This window comes from Tamandua tetradactyla, chromosome 7 (assembly GCF_023851605.1).
Source record: "Tamandua tetradactyla isolate mTamTet1 chromosome 7, mTamTet1.pri, whole genome shotgun sequence".
NCBI lineage: Eukaryota > Metazoa > Chordata > Mammalia > Pilosa > Myrmecophagidae > Tamandua > Tamandua tetradactyla.
In genome coordinates, this window is record NC_135333.1 from 24,639,368 (window position 1) to 24,664,570 (window position 25,203).

Below are 25,203 nucleotides of genomic sequence, written 5' to 3' on the forward strand. Positions count from 1 at the left end.
GGGTAAGAGGATCACCCACCTCACAGAGCTGTTGTGACAATGACTTGAGACGACGTCCATAAAGCTGGCGGCACAGGGCCTGGCACAGAGTAAGAGCTCACAGTACCTCAAACTTGAAAGGTTAAAAACTGAACTCATGGGATGCACGGGTGGTTCAGCGGTAGAATGCCCCCCTTCCATGTGGGAGACCCGGGTTCGATTCCTGAACAATGCACCGCCTCCCCTCCCCCACCCCCAAACCCAGAACAAAAACACAAACTCATTATTTTCCCCTTCAAGCCAATCCTTCCACTGGACCTCGAATTTCTGGAAATGGAATCAGCACATTCTCAACTTTCTTCTTCTGCCTGGCAGCTTTCTTTCCATTCTGCCTCTTTCACATCTCTTGATACATCCTTATCTCATTCCTCCTGCCTCCGGGCCCGCCTGCATTCAAACCCTTATCACCTCTTCTATGAACTGTTACAGTTTCTTCCTTAATGGGTCTCCAGCCTCTAATCTTTCCCGATCCCAACCCCCACACCTGCTTTCTATTGTCACATTACCACCAGAATGCCTTCTTTGCTTAAAACCAGCCAGAAGTCCTCTCTCTCTTATCTAGAAGATAAAGTCCAAATTTTAGAGTGCAGCATAAAATGCATCTTATGATGTGGCTCTGTCTCTTTCCTGTCTCACCTGCTCTTTCTGGTCTCACTCCAGCCAGACCTTCTCAACACAGGTTTCATGTTGGCTTCACCTGGGGAGCTTTAAAAAAAAAATTCCCGAGCCTGGCCTGGTTGCTTCTCTAGGCAATGACTTCAGAGTCTCTGGGGGTGGGGGCCCCAGGCAGGGTATAATTTAAAAGCTTCCTGGGTGTTTCTAATGAGCTGGCATGGTGGAGAATCTCTGTTCTCAACACACCAAATGGGCTGCAATGTTTTCTTGGTCTCTTTAGCCTTTGCACATGCAGGGCCCCTGGTACCCCTTGAAGATGCTCTACTTCCCCTATTTCCCATTTCTCCTCTATCATGTTTTTATTTTTTTGAATGGGCAGGCACCGGGAATCGAACCCAGATCTCTGGCATAGCAGGCGAGAATTCTGCCACTGAGCCACCGTCGCACCGCCCCCTCTATCATGCTTTAATTATTTATCTGTGTAGACCTGCCGGGGATTGAATCATATACCCCATAGAAGATGGGGCCAAGCCTTCACCCGTGCTGCTGTGGGTATGAACCCATTTGTAAATAGGACCTTTGAAGATGCTATTATTAATTAAGGGGTGGACAGACTGAGTGCAGGCGGGCCTTAACCTAATGGCTGACGTCCTTATAAGGATAGAGACATAGTAGAAGCCGGAAGAAGAAGCATGTGATGGGGGCAGAGATGTGGCAAGCCAGCACCAGAGCGCTACAGACTCCGGGAAAGGTACAGCCTGCCGAGACTTTGATTTTGGACTTCTAACCTCCAAAACCATGAGACGATCAGTTCCTGTCATTTAAGCCAACCAGTGTCCGGCATTTGTCATAGCACCCCTGGCAAACTGAGACAGCTGCTCTCCATTAGAAAGGGGTTCCTTGAGGGTGGGCTCTTGTGCATTTGTCTTTGGATGGTTGCTGCCTCCCCACGGTGGTTATACACACTATCAATATGTGCTTTTGTGACAGATGAATAAATCATTAGAGATCACCCCCATGCGAGTCAGGGTTCTCTGGAGAAACAGAACCTACAGGGGAGATCTCTAGTATGAGATTTATGAAGGTGTCTCATGCAACCATGGGGATGGAAGAGTCCAAAATCCGTAGGGCAGGCTGGGAAGCTGGTGGCTCCGATGGACGGTCTGGATGAACTCCATAGGAGAGACTGGCTGGCTGAAGAATTCTCTCTTCAGTGAAAATTCTCTCTTCTTTCTTAAAAGACTTCAACAGACTGGATTGTCTCATTGGGAGAAACACCTTGGTCAATTGCAGATGTAATCAACCACAGATGAAACCAACCTACTGGTGACTTAATACAGCAGCCTTTCAGTTTATCAACCACCACAAAATGTCCTTGCAGCAGTGGTCAGGCCAGTGCTTCCCTGACCAGACAACTGGGCATCATCACTTGGCCAACTTGATACCAGAACCTAACCGTCGTGCCCCCTATCCCTTTGCGCCGTCCTAGTTCTGCTTTATCTGGACTCCTTTCTCACACTAGATTGCATTTCTATTATAGGATTCACTTCATTCTTCTCTGCGTATAGTAAAGTGTCCACACAGCCCCCCTCTCCTAGCTCTTTCCAATTTGCTATGCCTATTTCCTACCACCTTTTATATCAATCCCTTGCTTCTGTTCAATTCGCCTGTTCCTTGAGCTTGAGTCCTTGAAGGCTCCTGCCTCGGCCTCTCCTGCTGTTCCTCCCTCTGCCACCTTGCTCTCCCTCCATATGCCCACATGGCTCACTCTTTCCCTCTATCCTCCCCATATCTCCTCTCTCTGGGCACACCCCTGTCATGCTCCTTCTCTTCTCTTGTTTCCTTATTTCATCACCAGACATACCACAGATCTATTTCTTAATTCTCTTAGCATCTACTCCTTGCACCTATACTCTCACCTCCAACAAAAATGTAAGCTCCACAAGGGCTGGGACTTTACTGGGCTCCATATTGCACCTCTAGTACCTAGAAGAGTGCCTGGCATGTAGAAATCACCCAATAAATAGGTCTTGAATAAATGAATGAATAAACATGATTTTCTTTCTGGTAAACCAGTATTGTTTAAACTGTGGGTTTGAACTGAGTCATCAGATCAACTTAATGGGTCATAGCCAGCACTAAAAAAAAAATGAAATAAACTAGAGCAAAAAAACATCAGAAAGCCTTGCACATAGTAAGGGTAACTAATCTGTGAAACTTATCTCAGTATATATTTCATATATATAATCAGGTGGCAAGGCAATATGCATTACTTATTGTTGTTTGCTAGAAAAGTTTTTGGAAAAGCACTGCATTAGACCAGGGGTCAGCAAAGCATCTTCACTTTTCCTGTAAAGAACCAGATACATAAAATACTTTAAACTTTGCAGGATGTTTGGAACTGTTCAATTCTGATGTCATAGTGTGAAAGAAGGCATAGATAATACAGTCATGAATGGACATGATTATGTTACACTAAAACTTTATTTACAAAACCAGGTGATGGGCTAGATTTGGCCTCTGGGTAGTAGTTTGCCAATCCCTGCACTAAACTGTAGTCTGGTATGTTCTTTGTCTTGTGTGTGTAAAAACTGCCTGCACACAGGGATCATGTCTTTTTTACCTCTAGATTTAAACCAAGAGTTTTCACTTCTTTTTTGGGGGGATGGGGTGGGGGAAGTGCATGGACCGGGAATCGAACCTGGGTCTCCTGCATGGCAGGTGAGAATTCTACCACTGAACTACCCTTGCATCCCCTAACCAAGAGTTTTCAATCCCAGTGTTGAGCCCATTGCTTGCACATAGCAGATGGTCGTACAATGTTTGCCAAAATATTCAGTGAACATTTATTGGGTCCCTTACTCAGAATAGCTGGGCACCAAATCCATTCAATGGTTTGTTGAATGAATACCAGTGCCTGCCGCCCTCCCACGATCCTTCTGAAGGAGGAAACCCAGAGCCCAAAGGATGTGCTTGTCCGGCTCAGGTGCTGCCAGGGGCCAGAAGACGTGGAGGGAAGGTGATGGGAACAAAGAAGGGTTGGAGGATTTGAGGGTTTGATGGACTGTTTAGGGAACTGCCTAATTATCCTCCTTATCAGTCTGCTTGGTTCTTTCCTTTGCTCTTCCCCTTAATAAATCAAAACTCCTTCTGTTGTTATTGAGCTCCGGGGCCACTGATTCTTTTGACTACGTGTTTATAGAGCGCCAACGCGACCCTGAGATTGAGTGGAGGGGAAGGGAGGTACCAGACGAGTGTCAGCGCCGACAGGCTACACCTCGGCTTCCCAGGCTCTTGCTGATTGTGCAGGCCAAGGACGGGGGGCTTTGTGGCGGCCAGGGCTCCGGCTGGGGCTGGGAGGGGAGGTGTGGCTTGTGCACCCACCGAGGTGAAACTGTGGTGGAGGAGGCAGACCCGGCTGGGAGTCGAAGGTGGCCTTGAGTGGGGTGGACAAAACACGGCCTGCGGGTCAAATCCAGCCTGTCGCCTGCTTTTGTGTGGCCTGCGAGTTAAGAATAGTTTTGACAAGTTTTCAATGGTTGGAAAAAAATCAAAGGCAGAATAATATTTCATGACACATGAAAGGTATATGAAATTCCAATTTCACTGTCTATAAATAAAGTTTTATTGGAACACAGCCACAGCCACCCATTTGGGTACTGTCAATGATTGCTTTCACACTACAAGGGCAGAGCTGAGTCGTTGCGAGCAGAAACCAATGACTGGCAAACCTTAAAATACTTACCAATTGGCTTGTTAAGGGCAAAGTTGCCTGATTCCTGGCCTAGATCATGGACTAGAAGCATCCACATCAGCTGGGAGGGAGCTTGTTAGAAATGCAGCAACCCAGGTCCCACCCCAGAGCCAGGGAATCAGAATTCGCATTTTAATAAGATACCCAGGTGATGTGCATGTGCATGAAAGTTTAAGGAGCACCGAGGTTCTAAAGAAGGCAAATCCATGTCTTTTACCTAATATATTTTAAACTTTGTTCCCCCTATATTTTTTCTATACCCCTTACCACTCCCTTTCATTGATCACTTGTATTTCAAGCTTCTCAACTTGTTTTAACATTTGTTCCCCCTATTATTTATTTATTTTTAAGCCATATTAAATCCATGTCTTTTAAGAATCTCCTTACAAATTCTTCAGTACTTTATTTTGATCGGTCTTCAGGATTCCCCACAGCCACAAGGAATGCTGATTAAGACTATTTTACACATTTAAAAAAAGAAAAAAGAAAGAGAGCAAGGCTCCAGGTTTGTTCAAAGTTATACAACTGGGAAGTGCCTGAACTGAGATTTGAACTTCCAGCCGGTTGCACAGCCAGTGGCTTTAACCACAGGGCTTCACGGCCCCCTGTAAAAGGGAGCAGCAGACCAAATGGGGAGTCTTCAGTCTGAAGCTTGAGGCACCGAACTGTACCCCAAGGTGTTCAGTGGCCAGCAGAGGCGTTTCATCTGGCCTATACAGAGGTTCAAATGGTTTTCAATTAGATGCTGATAATATTTTTTTTATTAATTAAAGAAAAAAAGAAATTAACACAACATTTAGAAATCATTCCATTCTACATATGCAATCAGTAATTCTTAACATCATCACATAGATGCATGATCATCATTTCTTAGTACATTTGCATCGATTCAGGAAAAGAACTAGCAAAACAACAGAAAAAGATATAGAATGTTAATATAGAGAGAAAAAATAAAAATAATAATAAAAAAGACACAAACAAACAAACAAACAAACTATAGCTCAGATGCAGCTTCATTCAGTGTTTTAACATAATTACATTACAATTAGGTATTATTGTGCTGTCCATTTTTGAGTTTTTGTATCTAGTCCTGTTGCACAGTCTGTATCCCTTCAGCTCCAATTACCCATTATCTTACCCTGTTTCTAACTCCTGCTGGTCTCTGTTACCAATGACATATTCCAAGTTTATTCTCGAATGTCGGTTCACATCAGTGGGACCATACAGTATTTGTCCTTTAGTTTTTGGCTAGACTCACTCAGCATAATGTTCTCTAGGTCCATCCATGTTATTACATGCTTCATAAGTTTATTCTGTCTTAAAGTTGCATAATATTCCATCGTATATATATACCACAGTTTGTTTAGCCACTCGTCTGTTGATGGACATTTTGGCTGTTTCCATCTCTTTGCAATTGTAAATAATGCTGCTATAAACATTGGTGTGCAAATATCCGTTTGTGTCTTTGCCCTTAAGTTCTTTGAGTAGATACCTAGCAATGGTATTGCTGGGTCGTACGGCAATTCTATATTCAGTTTGTTGAGGAACCGCCAAACTGCCTTCCACAGTGGTTGCACCATTTGACATTCCCACCAACAGTGGATAAGTGTGCCTCTTTCTCCGCATCCTCTCCAGCACTTGTCATTTTCTGTTTTGTTGATAATGGCCATTCTGGTGGGTGTGAGATGATATCTCATTGTGGTTTTGATTTGCATTTCTCTAATGGTCAGGGACATTGAGCATCTCTTCATGTGCCTTTTGGCCATTTGTATTTCCTCTTCTGAGAGGTGTCTGTTCAAGTCTTTTTCCCATTTTGTAATTGGGTTGGCTCTCTTTTTGTTGTTGAGTTGAACAATCTCTTCATAAATTCTGGATACTAGACCTTTATCTGATATGTCATTTCCAAATATTGTCTCCCATTGTGTAGGCTGTCTTTCTACTTTCTTGATGAAGTTCTTTGATGCACAAAAGTGTTTAATTTTGAGGAGCTCCCATTTATTTATTTCTTTCTTCAGTGCTCTTGCTTTAGGTTTAAGGTCCATAAAACCGCCTCCAATTGTAAGTTTCATAAGATATCTCCCTACATTTTCCTCTAACTGTTCTATGGTCTTAGACCTAATGTTTAGATCTTTGATCCATTTTGAGTTAACTTTTGTATAGGGTGTGAGAGATGGGTCTTCTTTCATTCTTTTGCATATGGATATCCAGTTCTCTAGGCACCATTTATTGAAGAGACTGTTCTGTCCCAGGTGAGTTGGTTTGACTGCCTTATCAAAGATCAAATGTCCATAGATGAGAGGGTCTATATCTGAGCACTCTATTAGATTCCATTGGTTGATATATCTATCTTTATGCCAATACCATGCTGTTTTGACCACTGTGGCTTCATAATATGCCTTAAAGTCAGGCAGCGTGAGACCTCCAGCTTCATTATTTTTCCTCAAGATACTTTTAGCAATTTGGGGCACCCTGCCCTTCCAGATAAATTTGCTTATTGGTTTTTCTATTTCTGAAAAATAAGTTGTTGGGATTTTGATTGGTATTGCATTGAATCTGTAAATCAATTTAGGTAGGATTGACATCTTAACTATATTTAGTCTTCCAATCCATGAACACGGTATGCCCTTCCATCTATTTAGGTCTTCTGTGATTTCTTTTAACAGTGTTTTGTAGTTTTCTTTGTATAGGTTTTTTGTCTCTTTAGTTAAATTTATTCCTAGGTATTTTATTCTTTTAGTTGCAATTGTAAATGGAATTTGTTTCTTGATTTCCCCCTCCGCTTGTTCATTGCTAGTGTATAGAAATGCTACAGATTTTTGAATGTTGATCTTGTAACCTGCTACTTTGCTGTACTCATTTATTAGCTCTAGTAGTTTTGTTGTGGATTTTTCCGGGTTTTCGACGTATAATATCATATCATCTGCAAACAGTGATAGTTTTACTTCTTCCTTTCCAATTTTGATGCCTTGTATTTCTTTTTCTTGTCTAATTGCTCTGGCTAGAACCTCCAACACAATGTTGAATAATAGTGGCGATAGTGGACATCCTTGTCTTGTTCCTGATCTTAGGGGGAAAGTTTTCAATTTTTTCCCATTGAGGATGATATTAGCTGTGGGTTTTTCCTATATTCCCTCTATTATTTTAAGGAAGTTCCCTTGTATTCCTATCTTTTGAAGTGTTTTCAACAGGAAAGGATGTTGAATCTTGTCAAATGCCTTCTCTGCATCAATTGAGATGATCATGTGATTTTTCTGCTTTGATTTGTTGATATGGTGTATTACATTAATTGATTTTCTTATGTTGAACCATCCTTGCATACCTGGGATGAATCCTACTTGGTCATGATGTATAATTCTTTTAATGTGTTGTTGGATTCGATTTACTAGAATTTTGTTGAGGATTTTTGCATCTATATTCATTAGAGAGATTGTTCTGTAGTTTTCTTTTTTTGTAATATCTTTGCCTGGTTTTGGTATGAGGGTGATGTTGGCTTCATAGAATGAATTAGGTAGTTTTCCCTCCACTTCAATTTTTTTGAAGAGTTTGAGGAGAGTTGGTATTAATTCTTTCTGGAATGTTTGGTAGAATTCGCATGTGAAGCCGTCTGGTCCTGGACTTTTCTTTTTAGGAAGCTTTTGAATGACTAATTCAATTTCTTTACTTGTGATTGGTTTGTTGAGGTCAACTATGTCTTCTTGAGTCAAAGTTGGTTGTTCATGTCTTTCCAGGAACCCGTCCATTTCATCTAAATTGTTGTATTTATTAACGTAAAGTTGTTCATAGTATCCTGTTATTACCTCCTTTATTTCTGTGAGGTCAGTAGTTATGTCTCCTCTTCCATTTCTGATCTTACTTATTTGCATCCTCTCTCTTCTTCTTTTTGTCAATCTTGCTAAGGGCCCATCAATCTTATTGATTTTCTCATGGAACCAACTTCTGGTCTTATTGATTTTCTCTATTGTTTTCATGTTTTCAATTTCATTTATTTCTGCTCTAATCTTTGTTATTTCTTACCTTTTGCTTGCTTTGGGGTTAGTTTGTTGTTCTTTCTCCAGTTCTTCCAAGTGGACAGTTAATTCCTGCATTTTTGCCTTTTCTTCTTTTCTGATATAGGCATTTAGGGCAATAAATTTCCCTCTCAGCACTGCCTTTGCTGCGTCCCATAGGTTTTGATATGTTGTGTTTTCGTTTTCATTCGCCTTGAGATATTTACTAATTTCTCTTGCAATTTCTTCCTTGACCCACTCGTTGTTTAAGAGTGTGTTGTTGAGCCTCCACGTATTCTTGAATTTTCTGGCACTCCGCCTATTATTGATTTCCAACTTCATTCCTTTATGACCCGAGAAAGTGTGTATGATTTCAATCTTTTTAAATTTGTTAAGACTTGCTTTGTGACCCAGCATATGGTCTATCTTTGAGAATGATCCATGAGCACTTGAGAAAAAGTTGTATCCTGCTGTTGTGGGATGTAATGTCCTATAAATGTCTGTAAAGTCTAGCTCATTTATAGTAATATTCAAATTCTCTATTTCTTTATTGATCCTCTGTCTAGATGTTCTGTCCATTGGTGAGAGTGGGGAATTGAAGTCTCCAACTATTATGGTATATGTGTCTATTTCCCTTTTCAGTGTTTGCAGTGTATTCCTCACGTATTTTGGGGCATTCTGGTTCAGTGCATAAATATTTATGATTGTTATGTCTTCTTGTTTAATTGTTCCTTTTATTAGTATATAGTGTCCTTCTTTGTCTCTTTTAACTGTTTTACATTTGAAGTCTAATTTGTTGGATATTAGTATAGCCACTCCTGCTCTTTTCTGGTTGTTATTTGCATGAAATATCTTTTCCCAACCTTTCACTTTCAACCTATGTTTATCTTTGGGTCTAAGATGTGTTTCCTGTAGACAGCATATAGAAGGATCCTGTTTTTTAATCCATTCTGCCAGTCTATGCCTTTTGATTGGGGAATTCAGTCCATTAACATTTAGTGTTATTACTGTTTGGATAATATTTTCCTCTACCATTTTGCCTTTTATATTATATATATCATATCTGATTTTCCTTCTTTCTACACTCTTCTCCATACCTCTCTCTTCTGTCTTTTCGGTTCTGACTCTAGTGCTCCCTTTAGTATTTCTTGCAGAGCTGGTCTCTTGGTCACAAATTCTCTCAGTGACTTTTTGCCTGAAAATGTTTTAATTTCTCCCTCATTTTTGAAGGACAATTTTGCTGGATATAGAAGTCTTGGTTGGCAGTTTTTCTCTTTTAGTAATTTAAATATATCATCCCACTGTCTTCTAGCTTCCATGGTTTCTGCTGAGAAATCTACACATAGTCTTATTGGGTTTCCCTTGTATGTGACAGATTGTTTTTCTCTTGCTGCTTTCAAGATCCTCTCTTTCTCTTTGACCTCTGACATTCTAACTAGTAAGTGTCTTGGAGAACGCCTATTTGGGTCTATTCTCTTTGGGGTGTGCTGCACTTCTTGAATCTGTAAATTTAGGTCTTTCATAAGAGTTGGGAAATTTTCAGTGATAATTTCTTCCATTAGTTTTTCTCCTCCTTTTCCCTTCTCTTCTCCTTCTGGGACACCCACAACACGTATATTTGTGTGCTTCATATTGTCATTCAGTTCCCTGATCCCCTGCTCAAGTTTTTCCATTCTTTTCCCTATAGTTTCTGTTTCTTTTTGGAATTCAGATGTTCCATCCTCCAGTTCACTAATTGTAGCTTCTGTCTCTTTAGATCTACCATTGTAAGTATCCATTGTTTTTTCCATCTTTTCTACTTTGTCCTTCACTCCCATAAGTTCTGTGATTTGTTTTTTCAGTTTTTCTATTTCTTCTTTATGTTCAGCCCATGTCTTCTTCATGTCCTCCCTCAATTTATTGATTTGGTTTTGGTTTTTGAAGAGGTTTTCCATTTCTGTTCGTATATTCAGCATTAGTTGTCTCAGCTCCTGTATCTCATTTGAACTATTGGTTTGTTCCTTTGACTGGGCCATATCTTCAATTTTCTGAGCATGATCCGTTATCTTCTGCTGGCGTCTGGGCATTTCATCAGATTTCCCTGGGTGTGGGACCCAGTAGGTTGAAAGATTTTTCTGTGAAATCTCCGGGCTCTGTTTTTCTTATCCTGCCCAGTAGGTGGTACTCGTGGCACTCATCTGTCTGTGGGTCCCACCAGTAAAAGATGCTGTGGCTCCTTTAACTTTGGAAAACTCTCGCTGTAGGGAGGGTCGCCAGCCGAAGCGGCTTGGAGGAGTGCCAATCCGAATCTCCCAGCTGGCCCGGGAATCCGCGCATGGGGAGGGTCGCCGGCCTCTGCGGCTTGGGGGAGTGCCTGTCCAAATTTCCCAGCCGGCCCGGGGCACCAAGCATGGTGGGGGGCCGCCGGCCTCCGCGGCTTGGGGGAGCGCCTGTCCAAATTTCCCAGCCGGCCAGGGCACCAAGCGTGGCGGGGGGGGGGGTGCACTGGCCGCCGCGGCTTGGGGGAGTGCCTATCCACCGTTCCCAGCTGGACCGGGAAGCCACATGTTTGGAACGGACCCCGGTCACCGGTCTCCCCGGCTTGGGGGATCTCCAATCCAATTCTCCCAGCTGGTCTGGGGGGCTGCGCGTGGCGGGGGGCGCCAGCCACTGTGGCTTGAGGGGATCGTCTGTCCAATTCTCCCAGCTGGCCTGGGAAGGAGGGAGGGAAGAACTCTGGCTGCCTGCCGCCCTGGCCCGGGGAAGCTCGCGCCCCTCGGTGATCTTACCGCAGCGGGTTCTCCCAGCCAGTCAGCCGTTCCAGAATGGGGTACGCTGTCTTCTTGGTCTCTGTCGTGGCTCCGGGAGCTGTTCTGTACTGTTTCTACTTCCCTCGTAGCTGTTCTGGAGGAGGAACTAAGACCCGCATGTCTTACTAAGTGGCCATCTTCTCCGGAAGTTCGCTGATAACATTTTAAGAGTTTGTATTGGAAATCTAGGGAACTGGCATCTTCTAAAAGTATCAGAAGATCAGACTCCCCTGGGCTAAATGGTCTCTTCTGGCTGCCCTCCTAAGCTGCCCAGAGCCTTCCAGGGTCATCACACCTCCACCTGGTCATTACAGAAAGTGCCTGCTCTCTGGGCATCTGAGTTCATGTCCTCAGATCAAAACGAATGGGTGTGCAAAGTGGCCTGAGAATGAGTTAAAATGCAGATTCTGCTTTATAGGTCAGGGACAGGTCTGCAGTTTAGAGTTTTACGTGGCTCCCAGGTGACCCGACCACAGATCACACTTAGCAAGGGGGTAGAGGAATTTGCCTGACTGCAGGGGTCACGCCCCCTTTGTCCATCACCTGGAGTGTCCCAACAAATATCCCTTAGCACTTGGGGTGCCTGGGAACTCTCACGTTGGTCTCTTTAGCTGCTGGCAGCCTCCTCTATGTCCCCTGCTGAATTGTATAAATAAGGACATTTTCTATTGTTGCCATGATGTGAAAAAGATTGAGCAGCATTTGCTCTCCTGCCGCATGGCCTCCCTCACATCTTCTGGCTTCACCCCTGGAGGATGCAGGACTGAAGGCCAGAAATCGAGGCAAGGTGACAGGGTCTGCCGACAGTGTCCCGTTTGTCTGGAGACTAACAGAGGCTGCTGCTAATTGTGTTTAAGATGGCTGAGCACATCCTATCCCCAAACACACAGACATGTGGACACACAGATGCACATGCACACACTGATACACATACACACACACTCCAAAAAATAATAAAGATACTGTTTACATCCTTCTTTGGCCTTCCTCCACAAATAACCCAGCCACTCATCAGCAGAACTGCCAGCTGCTCCCAAGTGCAGTTATTTCCAACAGGCCACAGGTGGGGCGGGTTTCACTTCTAGAAGCTTCCTGGGAGGCAGCCCTGTGCCAGCGACCTCAGGGAGGCAGGAGAACCTTCCTTTGCACTTTCAGGCCACCGGTCTTCTTGCCCAGTGACGGTAAGAATGGACTGTGGCTGCACAGCTTGACTAAGAGGTCCCCATTGGATGTCCAGGCTGTGTTCCAATTGCCCGGTGGAACTCTCTGAAGGGTTCATCCTCTGGTCCTAGCGCCAGAATCAGTGGGAAGAAAATGTGGTGGTCATGGCACATAATGCGTGACCTTGTGCAAATCATTTTAGCCTCTTTGATCTCTGCTTCTCTCATCAGCAAAATGGGATTTAATACAATGCCTACCTCAAAGGACTATTGGGAGCCTCAAATGGGAGGAAATAATAATGTGTGTACATACTTTGTAAAACTGTATATGACTGTCTAATGCCCAGGCTTGCTATTATTATTTTTGTTTGAAAGACTAAGGAGCCTAATGAAATCATGGTAAATTAGAAATAGCCCCTCCCCCCGGCCCCCAGGCAATGAAAGCCCCTTCGTTTTTCTCAGGGACTCCCGAGAAGAAGGACTTCTCTGACCTTTATTACACAGAATGCACAGGAAAATAGAGAAAAAGAACAAGGGAAGCTTACTGTATCTCAGTGTTTGTCAGTTCAAAAATATTATGATATTCTATATTTCCATGGAGGGGTTGTGTGGGTCAATGCCAGAGGAGCAGGTAATTGATGAGTCTATGGCTGCACCTCTGTCCCTCTTGACAACACGGGGCTTGGGGGTGACGGAGGTGCACACTGGCTCTGAAATACCATGCCACAGCCACAGTGTTCTTCTTCTTATCATTCTTTTGCCATGAGCGTTCCCGGTCTTGGCCCCAGGCCTGGCGTGAGATGAGTCAACACCCAAAACAAGAGCAGTTCATGTGCAAAAGGTCAGTGACTTGTCTCAGAGGTACTGACATGTTTCTTGGATGGACTTTGTGAAATTCTTCATGAATCAGCTCTCCAATTAAGTTGGCTCCTTGCCTTGTGCTGGGAAGCGACGCGTCTACCAGGGTGTTCCTGAGGTCCGAGGCAGCAGGAGGAAACAGGCTGAAGGGCCAGGAGACCTGGGTTCGACTCCTGCTTTCACCACTCGCCTGTTATCTTGAGGAAGTCAACTCATGGAACCTCTCCAAACAAGGGTAGGAAACACCTCTCAGGGTGCCTCTGAGGAGTCAAGGAAATGTTGAAAACACATGTCTCGGCACACAGACACTCAAAAACTGTCAGTACCCTCCCTGTCTTGCTTTGTTCATCCCATCTAATTAGCTTTGAGTTATCCTGGAGAAGTTAAGGAATTTGCCCAAGGTCTCTGTCTTAGTTTCCTATGGCCACTGTAACAAAGTACCATGAATCAAGTGGCTCAGAACAACATACACATATTATCTCACAGCTCTGGAGTTCTGGAGGCCAGAAGTCCAAAATCACAGTGTTGGCAGGGCCACACTCCCTCTGAAACCTGGAGGAGAGACTGCTCCTTGGCCTCTTCTAGGTTCTGGGGTTTGCTGGTAATCCTTGGGATTCCTTGGCTTGTAGATGCATCACTCCAGTATCTGCCTCTTCTGTCTTCATATGGTGTTCTCCCCTGAGTCTCTGTTCAAATATCCTCTTCTTATAGAGATCCCAGTCATACTGAATTAGGGCCCACACCCCCTAATATGGTTTGGCCAAATCTTAACGAGTAGCATCTTCAGACACCTTATTTCCAAATAAGGTCATTAGCACAGGACTAGGGGTTAGGACTTGAATTTGTCTTTTCTGGGCAATGCAAGTCAACCCATCACAATTATGTGCTAGTAAGTGGGATAGCCAAGACCGGAACCCAGGTTGATCCAGATCAAAAGCCCAACCCACTCCTTCGCTTACCTCCACATCTCACATGTATGTGGGGCTTCATATTTTTAGCCCACTCTTACTCACTGGCTCTTCCACATGATTGGGTAAGGAAAACAATATGCATTTGGTATATGGAAAACTGCATTTTGTGGTTTAAAACCTGCCCAGATGTGTACTGATGGCCTCAGGGAGTGTGGGGTGGCTGGGATGAGGACCCAGATGGCCTGAATCCAGGCCATGCTCTTTCCCGTGAAATAGAGAAGGTGCAAGAAGGAGAAGGGAGGTGGTAGAGGAAGCACCACCTCAGAGGTCTTGGCCTTAAGCCCACACGTGAAAAATGAGTCTATTATCCAGATGATTTAGCCTTTGACACAACAAACAGCAGGTTAGACAGACTGATAGAATTACTACTTAAGTTTGTTTCTGTTTGTGTTTAGAATCATGGCATTTTGGTGTCCAAAGGAAGAAAAAAATCTTTATGGCTCCTGACTGGATATGTGTGTGTGTCCATGCATGTGTGTATGCTCCATATCTCTCTCCTCCATTCTTATCAATCCATCATCTGTCCACCCTCCCACCCCCCATCCATCTTCTTCCTCTCTCTATCATCTCACTCTCTCTATCATCTCACCCTATCTCTTTCTATCTAAATTCTCTCTGTCACTTACCTGTATCACACCTGCTATCTATCTAGTTGTTCATCATCCACTCATCCATCATCTATCCATCAATCATCTTTCTATCTATCCATCATTATTAGATATTGCAGAGAAGCCAACCTAAAGTCAGAGGCTCTGACAGAGAGAACACAGCATCTAAAATCTTCATTAAGATGTAAAGGACTGGGGAGCCACAGTGGCTCAGCAGGCAGAGTTCTTGCCTGCCATGTTGGAGACCCGGGTTCGATTCCCAGTGCCTGCTCATGCAAAACAAACAAACAAACAAAAAAAACATGTAAAGGACAGATAGAGTCCTTCCTAAGGGCCAATTTTGCTTTAGAGAAGCAAAGAATAAACAAGGCCAGTTGCCATCTACAGGGAGTGGTGGGTAAGGAGAGGAGATCACAAAGGGAAGGGGATGGCAGACGAGAGGGAGGCTGGTGGAGTGGGTGCAGGACCTCCTCATTCTCCTTCACCAGGAGGTGAGAACCAGGCCCTTGACCATTCCTTACACTGAACACCTTACAGGTTGGTGCCTGTCTCTTAACTTGGCCTCTGCTGAACATAAAACATAGACTGACTGTTCTCTCTGGCAGTCTCCCAGTTGCAAGCAAACTTTTGATTTCTTAACCTTTCCCCTGGCCTCTGTTCCTCCACTTGCTTATTCTCTAACACTCCCTCTTCATCACCATGTAATTGGGCCGCCTCCTCCCACTTCAAAAGCGGATGGTTCTGGGAAAGCTTGTTAAGTGAATCAGTCTAGGAGGAGACATCAGGGTCCAGGTCGCTTGGAGCCGATGACAGCAGCAAACCTGGCCCAGCAGGGGTGTGTGAGATCCCTGGGCTGCTGGAAACATCATCTGTAGTAGCTGCCACCTTGTCCCCCTAGAACAGACAGGGCTGTCTGCAGGAGTGCCTCAACCCTGTCACTCATCACCCCAAGCTCCTCTTAAATAGAAGCACAACAGGACCTGTGCACACAGCAGCAAGTGCTAGGGTAGCTGGGTCTGGACTTACTAACCTGCGGCCATGGCAATGCCTTTCACCCGCTGGAGTCAGACCACTTGGGGTCTAACCCAGTTCCACTACATATAGTCTGGGCATCAGCTTCCTCATCAGTAAAACAGGGGTACTGATAGCAGCTTCCTCGTAAGATTGTTGTGAGGATTGCATTAAATGAATGAATATATATGTGAAGCTCTTAGAATGGTGCCTGGCTTAGAGAAAGCTCTATGGAAGTATTGGCTTTTATTAAAATTATTGTAGTGGCAGTACTGTTCTTATCTCTGAAGTGAGGGGTAGGTGCTGAATAAACTCAAAGTTCTGTCTTTCCCTTTCTGTTTTGTTATTCTGAGATGCTCCTTTGCATAGTGGACTTGGGCAGACCCTTCGTCTCTCTGGAGCTCCAGGTTCTTTTCATCTAAGTGAGGTGCTTGGACTCGAGCCTTCCCCAGTGTTGACAGTCTGTGAATTTATGAAATAAGAGGAAGGCGGCTCTCAGGGTGGGGTTGACTTGTTATCTCAGCCACTCCTGGGGATACTGGAAGCTTGTTTTCCTTATTTTAATAAGATGCCCTTGTAGAGATGAGAAAATTGAGGTGCAGAGAGATTAAGTCACTTGCCCAAGGACACACAACTTATTAAATGGCAACTCCAGATTAAAACAAACAAAATAAGACCCTAGATTCACTATATCCTGCTATTGGTCTTGAACTTGACTTTCAATGGACTGCTCATATTTATTGATTTAAACCACAGAATTGTATCCTTAGAAGACAGTGTTGGAATCATCTCCAGGGTATCTTAACTTCCAAGAGGGTCATAGACCCCTGTGGAGGCAAAAAAGTAGCTATGGACACTTTCCCCTCAAAATGCTCACACTACATTCACACGTAAACACACATGCAGGTTTGCACTCAATTTCAGAGCATTCAAACATCTCAGACTAAGAACCTAGCACAATGCCTAAATTCTCTCAACACTTTCCAGTGAGGGTTCATCGCCCCCAGCTCTTCAGTGATGAAAACTTCCGACCAAACCATTCTATTAATATTCACCTCTGAATGAGAGAAAGATGCTTCTTAAGAACAACTGACATCCATTTTCCCATAACTGTGGTCCAAGATTTGCCCATAGACGTTGCATAGACTCAGTCCGAGTCTACCTTCCCATGACAATCCTCAAGTTTCTGAAGATGCTGGTAACACTCTCTCTAGCCTTTCTAAGCTAGATGTTCCTTTTCTTTCCTGTTCCATTCATTCTTCTCTGGACACATTAATTTGTTAATGTCTCTCTCAATACCCCTAACTGGTGTATAACCCAGAATGGAACACAATCTGAATGCGTACAGACCAGCACAGCACAGATTCTCACTTTCTTTGTTTTGGATATCATATCTCCACTAATATGGCCTAAAAGTGTATCACATTTTAAAAACCTTCTCTTATTTTGAAATGCAATGTAGAAAAATCCATGAAACCAAATAAGAGAAGACTGAACTATTACAAAGCAAACACCCACATTCCTACCACCCAAAGTTCAGACATAGAACATTGCCAGACACCTAAGAAGCTCCATTCCGGCCTCATCTCAAAGACCATTCCTCCCTCCTCCCCAAAGGTAACTTCTCTTCTGACTTGAAGATGATAATAACATTCTTGTTTTCTTAAAAGTTATCACCTAAATATGCATCCATTAAACATGAGAATTCAGTTTCCCTGGTTTTTGTAGTTTATTATAAATGGAGCTATATAATAGGTATTCTTTGATAACTAAATTATTTCACCCAATGGTAATTGTGAGATTCATTCACACTGTTGTTTGTAGCTGTGATTCATCTATTTTCATCCCTGAAAGTATTCTAATTGTATGAATTCACCATAATTTATTTCTCTATTCCTTGTTGATGAACATATGGCTTGTTTCTAGGTTTTGGTGATTATGAACGTGTCTTAGTGCACTCAGGTATGTACTTAGTTTGGGTATACCCAAAAGAAGAGTTTCTGTGTAGCTGCAGCTTAGTAGATAATATGAAAGTATATTCCAAAGTGGTTGTATCAATTTACACTTTCACAAGCTGTGAGTGCTTTCCAATGGCTCCATAACTTTTTGAACACTTAGTATTATCAATTTTTAAAATTTTTAGCCATGCTGGCAATTATGTAGTGACAGGTTCATTGTGGTTTAATTTGCCTTTCCCCGGTGACTAATGAGGTTGGGTCCATTTTCTTCTAATTGTTGGGCATTTATGGATTAGAACTTTTGGTCACCCCATTACTCATTGACTCATACAGAACTTGTAGCAAGTGAATTAAAATCTCCTTGTTATTTGATGCTGTTTAGTCATATCTTCTCTATTGACTTCAGTTGGATTTGGGGTCCCAGAGCATGTTTGAACATTTCTAACAATAATGACAGCTGCTTTATTGAGAGCCCACTGTGTTCCAGGCACTATGCTACATCCTTGCTTTATATATCATGACTCCTAATCCTCAGGATAAATGTAAGAGGCTGACACTATTAATATCTTCATTTTACATAAGAAGAAAATAAGGCCAGGGAGGTTAAGTAACTTACCAATGTCTCACAGCTGAAAAGTGCTTTTACCTGGATTCAAATCAACCCCCTCAGTCACTATAATATACTGCCTCTCAAAGATGGAAACATTTAACCACTTGAAATATATTTTTTTGATTCTTAAAAATGGAATAACAAAATGAGCAGGTAACTGTCAAATGAAGAAAATAATTGCAAAATGACAAAGGATTAATGTTCTTAATAAGTGAAGATTTTTAACGAATTAATGAAAGACAAGCATCTCAATAGAAAATGGTTAAAGATCTACGTTTTGGAAGTACCTCAGGGTTGAGTTGCCAAGAGGTACTCTTATTCCCTCTCCAAGCATTACATCCAGCTTTTTAAGTCCTTCCTTCTTTGTATTCATCACTTCGGATTAGTATAAGATTTAGAGACAGAATCTAATTCTTGCGAATGTACTGACTGACCTTAGCTGGAGCAGCCTAAGGTGGCGGCAGCAGGGGGAGAGTAGGGGACGGGTTTGAGAAATATTAACAAAGGACAATGGACAAGTTGTGTTGATTATTTGGAATGTGGGGAAGAGGAGATGAATCCCAAGTTCCCTTTCTGGGGCACCTAACTAGTGGCTCCTGATACAGAGATGAAGGTCATCGAAGGAGGAAGAAGAGAAGGTGGTGACTTTTTGGGGAGGATAGTGGTCATCATGTCAGATGTTTAGAATCTGAGCTTCCCATGAGAGATCGAGGGGGAGACATAGGGGAGGTAGTTGTATATGAGAGCCTGATGCTCTGGTTAGGGAATGTGATTTGGGAGATATGTGGATGGCTGCTGAAGCCCAAGGGATAGATGAGAGTGTTCAGAGGGCTCAGACGGTGCGGTGTGTGCTGATTGAGCAGCCACAGGTAGGGTTGGGTTTCTTCAAGGAAGAAAAATCCTTGAAGGAGACAGGGGAGGAGGGGCCAGAGGGAAGGCAGGAAATCCAGGAGAGGAACATGAATCGGAGGCCACTGGGTGAAGAGTTTCAGAATATAAGAGGTGGCTAGGGGCTTTAAATGATATAGAGAATAACTCAGATATGAACAGAAAAAAGCCCACTAACTTAGCAGTGGAGGGATCCTCGAGAACCATGATGACAGCTGAATTAGTGTAGTGGAGGGGCTGGAGAGAGATGACAGGGGGTGGAGGAGGAAGTGGAAGAGAGGAAGTGGGGAACATACATAGATGGTGTAATAGGCTAATGGCTGCCCAAAGATTTCAGGTCCCAATCCCTGGAATCTAAAAACGTTATCTTATTTGGAAAAAGGACTTTTTTTGGCGTGTGTTTACGTTAAAGCTTAAGGAAAGGGGAGATTATCCTGGAGTATATGGATTGGCTCTAAGTGTCATCCAAGTGTCCTTACAGAAGAGAATCAGAGATAGATTTCACATACACAGAGGTGAAGGTGATGTGAAGATGGCGGTAGAGGTTGGAGTGATGCAGCCACAAGCCATGGAATGCCAGAAGCCATTGGAAGAGGCAAAACAAGATCTTCCCCCTGGAACCACTAGAGGGATGTGGCCTGGCTGACATCTTGATTTCACACAGTGTCACTAATTTTAGATTTCTGGCCTCCAGAAATGTGAGAGAATGAATTTTGTTGTTTTAGGCCACCCAGCCTGTGGCAATTTGTTACAGCAGTCACAGGAATCTAATACAGGTCGTGTCTAAAGAGGCATGCATTTATCTATCTACTTCACCAACAAATTGAGCTAGTGGGTGCCAGGCACCTGTATGGGTCCTGGGATATGGTTATGGAAAAACAGACAAAACTGTCTGCCTTCAGACTGGCTACCTTCTAGGGAGATATAATATTGAGAAAAGGGTTTGTTTTAAACATGATTATTAGAAATATCATCATTTGCCAGATGTAGAGGCCAAGACTCGGAGAGTTAGATGGTAACTTATCTAAATCTACATAAATATCAGAGCTGTGGGTTAGGCCCTGACCTGCCCTCTTCCACCGTGTGCTGCCAAAAGGCAAATGGGGTGAAGAGAGGAGAGAGAAGAGGTACCAGTTGGGAAAGAATAATCCTGATTAAGATTTATGGCTGGCCAGTCCCACACAAAACAGGGACTTCCCCTCCATTACTTGGCAACTTTTCTCCTTTACCAAGGACCCACCGTCTAGAGTCCATGTGCTTTGGGTACAGATCTTTCTGATGGGGCATCAGGCTGAGAGCCACATGTTCTTATTTGGTTCTCTGTGGGTCAGAGGCTAAAGAGATAGACTGTGGTGGCCCCTCATGTCCCCAGCCCCACCCCTTATCTAAGAGCAGAATCTCTCTTTCTTGTGTGGCTCATCCATATGGCTTGAGGGAGGCTGAATCTGCCTCCACATCCTCTTGTTATTGGGGAGGCTACATTAACTCAAACAAAGCCAAACAGATCTATAGAAACGCTGGAAGGAGTGAGGATCTTTCTTTCCCTGGGATGGAGAACTTAGGGACCTCCCACAGCTATCTGACTACATGAAGACAATGTCCAATAGGGGTGAACAGAGACAAGAGATATGTAGAGAGACCAAACTCTGACAAAATCTTTTGAGCTCCTGGATTGAAGCCCTGCTTGCATCTATCAGAAGTATCCCAGACATCTTAGTTGGTTGAAACAATGCATTATCTTTTTTTCCCTTACACTGATTTGGGTTGGGTTTGTACACTTGCAACTGAAAGAGCCTGACCAACACACTTGTCAGAGGGTTGTCTGACCATGTAAAATATATTCTTTTCTTTGACAGGCACTAAATGACTCCAGGGGCTTTGCATCTGCTACCTCCTAGATGTTAGACCTGCAGTTAACAAAGAGATGAGTAAGACATGAGCTTACAATGCAGCTGGGGAGATGATGACAACACCCTTGCCTAATGAAAGGATCACTATCTATAAAATGCTTTATATCCATTTATCTTAAACCACCATCATAAGAAGCGATTCACTAACAACTCCAGATGGAGGTCATTAAGTACAAGGAGAGATGGTGCTGCAGGAACTTAGAGTAAAGTGCCTTGGGGAAGGGGAGGGAGATGCACCATGGACTCCCACTGTTCTGGGTAGCTGGGCTATTCGAGGGGTGGGCAAGGGAGGGAGGGAGAGGGGAGCGGGTAGTGTGGGGAAGCTGTGAAGTTCTCAGGTATGTGAATTATTTCTCCTACCTTCCCCATTCCGGCATGGGCGTGTCCCAGCTTGACCACCACCGGGAAGTGTGGGACCGTGAGCTGAAAGAGAAGAGAGGAAATCATGCATTAGCACCTGAGAACTCTGGGTACTGCCTGCTCTGTAGAAAAATTCACTCTTCTGATATTGCCAGGAATCCCCACAGGCATGCTAAGACAGACAGACAGCCATTTGCTGTGGCTTAAACACTCAAATATCAGAGCTTCCAGCTTCCAAAGAAAGCTCTGAGCTTTTAAAACTAAGGTTATTCACCAATCTGGAGAGACAGTAGAATGGAGCAAATGGAGTGACTCCAAATCCTGGTTTTATGACTTTTGCAACTTCGGATAAGCTGCTACATTGATTCGTGCCTCAGTTTCCTCATCTGTAAAATGGGAATGATAACAGTATCCACCCATACAGTTGCTGTGAGGACTAAATGCATTATTACAAGGGATACATTGTTTGCACTCAATTATTCCTCTCCTTACGCTATGTCCCATACCAGTCCTTGAAATATCTGAGAACCCTCTCTACCTCCCCAAGCCCTTTGCAGACCACCCTGTGGGGTTTCTTGGTATTAGTAATGTGTCCACTGGCACAAGCATTTATTGGCTGCACCCTGTAGGACTGATCTGTGTTATCTCCTTTATAGAGGGATGCAGCTATCAGCCAAGAAATGACAAGAATAGCCAGCAACCACCAGAAGCTAGGAAGAGGGCATTGAACAATTTCTCCCTCAGATCCTCCAGAAGAAACCAACCCTGTCAACACCTTGATTGGACATGAGGGCACACATTTCTGTTGTGTGAAGCCACCCAGCATGTGGAACTTTCTTATAGCAGCCCTGGGAAACTAATGCAGAGAGTTAAACTTTCTGGGGGCTGGGACCTTATCTGTTTGAGTCCCTTTTTATCCCCAGCTCCTAGAACTTCCTGACCCAGAGAAGGTGCTCAATGCTCAATCCGTGGTTCAATCAATTCTCTCCGCAAGACCCATGAAGTATGCACTTTTCTCCCTCTGATACAAATGAAAAAGCAGGAATTGAAAGATTGTGTGCTTGCCCATGTCCACGGCCATTTAGCAGGGAAATGAGAGAACCAGGATTCAAACCTAGATTAGTTGCTTCCTAAAGATCTTTCGGCTGCGCTTCGCCTCCTTTGTATCGTTCATGTGGTGTTTGAGATGTGTTTGCTTGGTTTCTAGAAGTGTGTTTTGAGTTGCTTGATGGCAAAATTTATCCCTCCTGTTTTAGTCATAATGCCACTCCCTTCCACTTGGGCCAGCCTGTGCTGGTTTGAATCTGTCATGTACACCAGAAAAGCCTGTGTTCTTTTAATCCGTTCCTGTGAGTGCAGACCTACTGTGGGTGGTACCTTTTTGCTTAAGTTGTTTCCATGGAGATGTGGACCGCTCAATTCAAGATATGTCTAATGCTTTCCTATAGTCCTTTGTGAGAGGCAAAAGACAGATAAAACCCAGAGAAGCTGAGATAGAAACACTCAGAGACATTTGGAGACAGTCATTGAAATCAGAACCACGAGAGAAGTTCCAGCAGCCATCGCCGGATGCCAGCAGCATTTCCTCAGAGAAGGTATCTTCCTCTTGATGCCTTAATTTGGATATTTTCACGGCCTTAGAACTGTAAATTTGTCAACTGATAAATTCCCATTAAAAAAGGCCAACCCATCTCTGGTATATTGCATTCTGGCAGCTTTAGCAAACCAAAACGCGTCCCCAGCCAGGGTTAATCAAGTCCTATTCTCCATAACCACACAGTTGTCTGTTCTTGTGCCTATCACTCTGTCTTGGATTGTTCTACTGACAGTGTTGTCCGTCTTCTCACACTATGAGCTCCCAGAAAGCAGGAGCCGCAGCTCTTCCCTCATGGTGCTTAGCACCTTGCTTGATGTGTAGTAGCTGCTGTAGGAATATCTGCCATGGATTACAAAGCACTCCTATGGATCTTATCTCATTTTACGCTTGCAATGGCCCATGGAGGAAGCAGGGTAGATATTTTAATTACCATTTTACAGATAAGAAAATTGAGACTCAAGTTAGCTCCCTGGTAAGTGTTGGAGCCAGGATTGAACTTGGCTTTGTCAGACTCTAAGCTTGATATGGGATATTTACTTTAACAGTTTCCTCCAAGTTGTAGTACAAAGGTTGCCTGCAGTAGAAGCTTAAATAAATCCCCCCACCCCCTGATTTTAGGCTAAAATTTACCATACCCTGGTTTCCAGGGTGAGGAAATATATCTTAAAAGAAAAAAAAAACAATATTTGATTTTGATTGTGGAAGCAATATATACTCACCATAAAATGTTTGGAAAATATTATAAAGTGTTAAGTATAAAGAAAACAATAAAAATCATCCTCAGAATTATAACAGTTCTGATGTATTACTTGCTGGTCTTTTAAAAATTTTTAATCTAAATTTGTTTTTTCTTTTGAGTTGTTCTCTCTTAACAAAACTGGTAGTATACCAGACATCAAATTTTGCTTCTTGCTCTTCTCTGTAAATGTTAGGTGATGAGAATGTCACCAGTGGTTATTCATTAGTTTAATAATTATTATGAAATACTTCACGTATGAAAAATGACTTAAAGAGTAATATTGTGGACATCATTTAGATTAAGAAACAAACCATTGTCTATAGTGGGAGCCCCTGATATACTTATCATAATCCCTTCTCTCCTGTGTGAAGGTAGCCATTATCTGAAATCTGAGTTTATTATTCCCTTGCATTTATTCATAGTTTTACTATTATATATGATTCCTTAAACAATGCATGATGTTACACATTCTTAAATTTTACATAATTGGTACCATATGAAATCTATCTTCTACAATTTTTCTTTGCACATTATAATTGTGAGATTCACTTCTATTAATATGTATATCACTGGTTCATTTTTACTGGTGCGTAGTGTTCCTTTTCCATGAACTCATCTCAATTGATCTATTTTCTGTTGGTTTGTATTTTTTCCAACTATAAATGATACATTCTTGACCATGACCTCCTCTGCCTATATTGGGGAGTTTCTCTAGGGCATGTACACAGGAGTGGAACTGCTGGGTCTGGGGAATGCTTGTCTTCAGCTTTACTAGCTAGTTAATGCCAAATTGCTCTCCAAAGTAGTTACATCAATGTATGCTTTCACTGGCAGGAATAGGTTCCCACCATGTGGGTTTGAAAAACTTTTAAATTTTACCAATCTGAGGAATGTGAAGTAGAATCAATGGGTGTGTTTTTCCCAAGTGGCTTTTACCCACCAGCAGGACCCTCATACCCGCCATCTATCATACACTGAGGTACCTCCAGTAGTCCAAGGACTCCCTATGTTACTACTGGGGCTTCATCTTCACCTCATTTTTTTTTGCATGGGCAGGCACCAGGAATTGAACGCGGGTCTCCAGCACGGCAGGCAAAAACTCCGCCTGCTGACACACTGTGGCCCGCCCTATCTTCACCCCATTTTAAGTAGGAGCTTGAGGTGGGAGGAAATTGGTGTGCCTTCTCCTCCCCTCTACCACTCCTAGCCTGATCCTTCCCCCCACACTGACAGGTTATGGAAAGGGCATGGATGCTGGTGTGTCAGAGACCCTGGCACTTACTCTGCTTTAGTTTGTTAAAGCTGCAGGAATGCAATATACCAGAAACAGAACATATTTTAAAAAGGGAG

The 25,203-nt window shown here is 43.2% G+C and overlaps 1 protein-coding gene across 1 annotated transcript in view; it reads right to left on the reverse strand.

The window, feature by feature from the left end:
* The window catches only part of SYN3 (synapsin III), a 437,285-nt gene that overhangs the window by 55,175 nt on the left and 356,907 nt on the right, over window positions 1–25,203 (reverse strand). Inside the window, exon 6 of the mRNA XM_077168643.1 lies at window positions 21,518–21,580. Within this exon, the coding sequence (XP_077024758.1) occupies window positions 21,518–21,580 (63 nt within the window). The remainder of the gene's footprint in view (window positions 1–21,517; window positions 21,581–25,203) is intronic.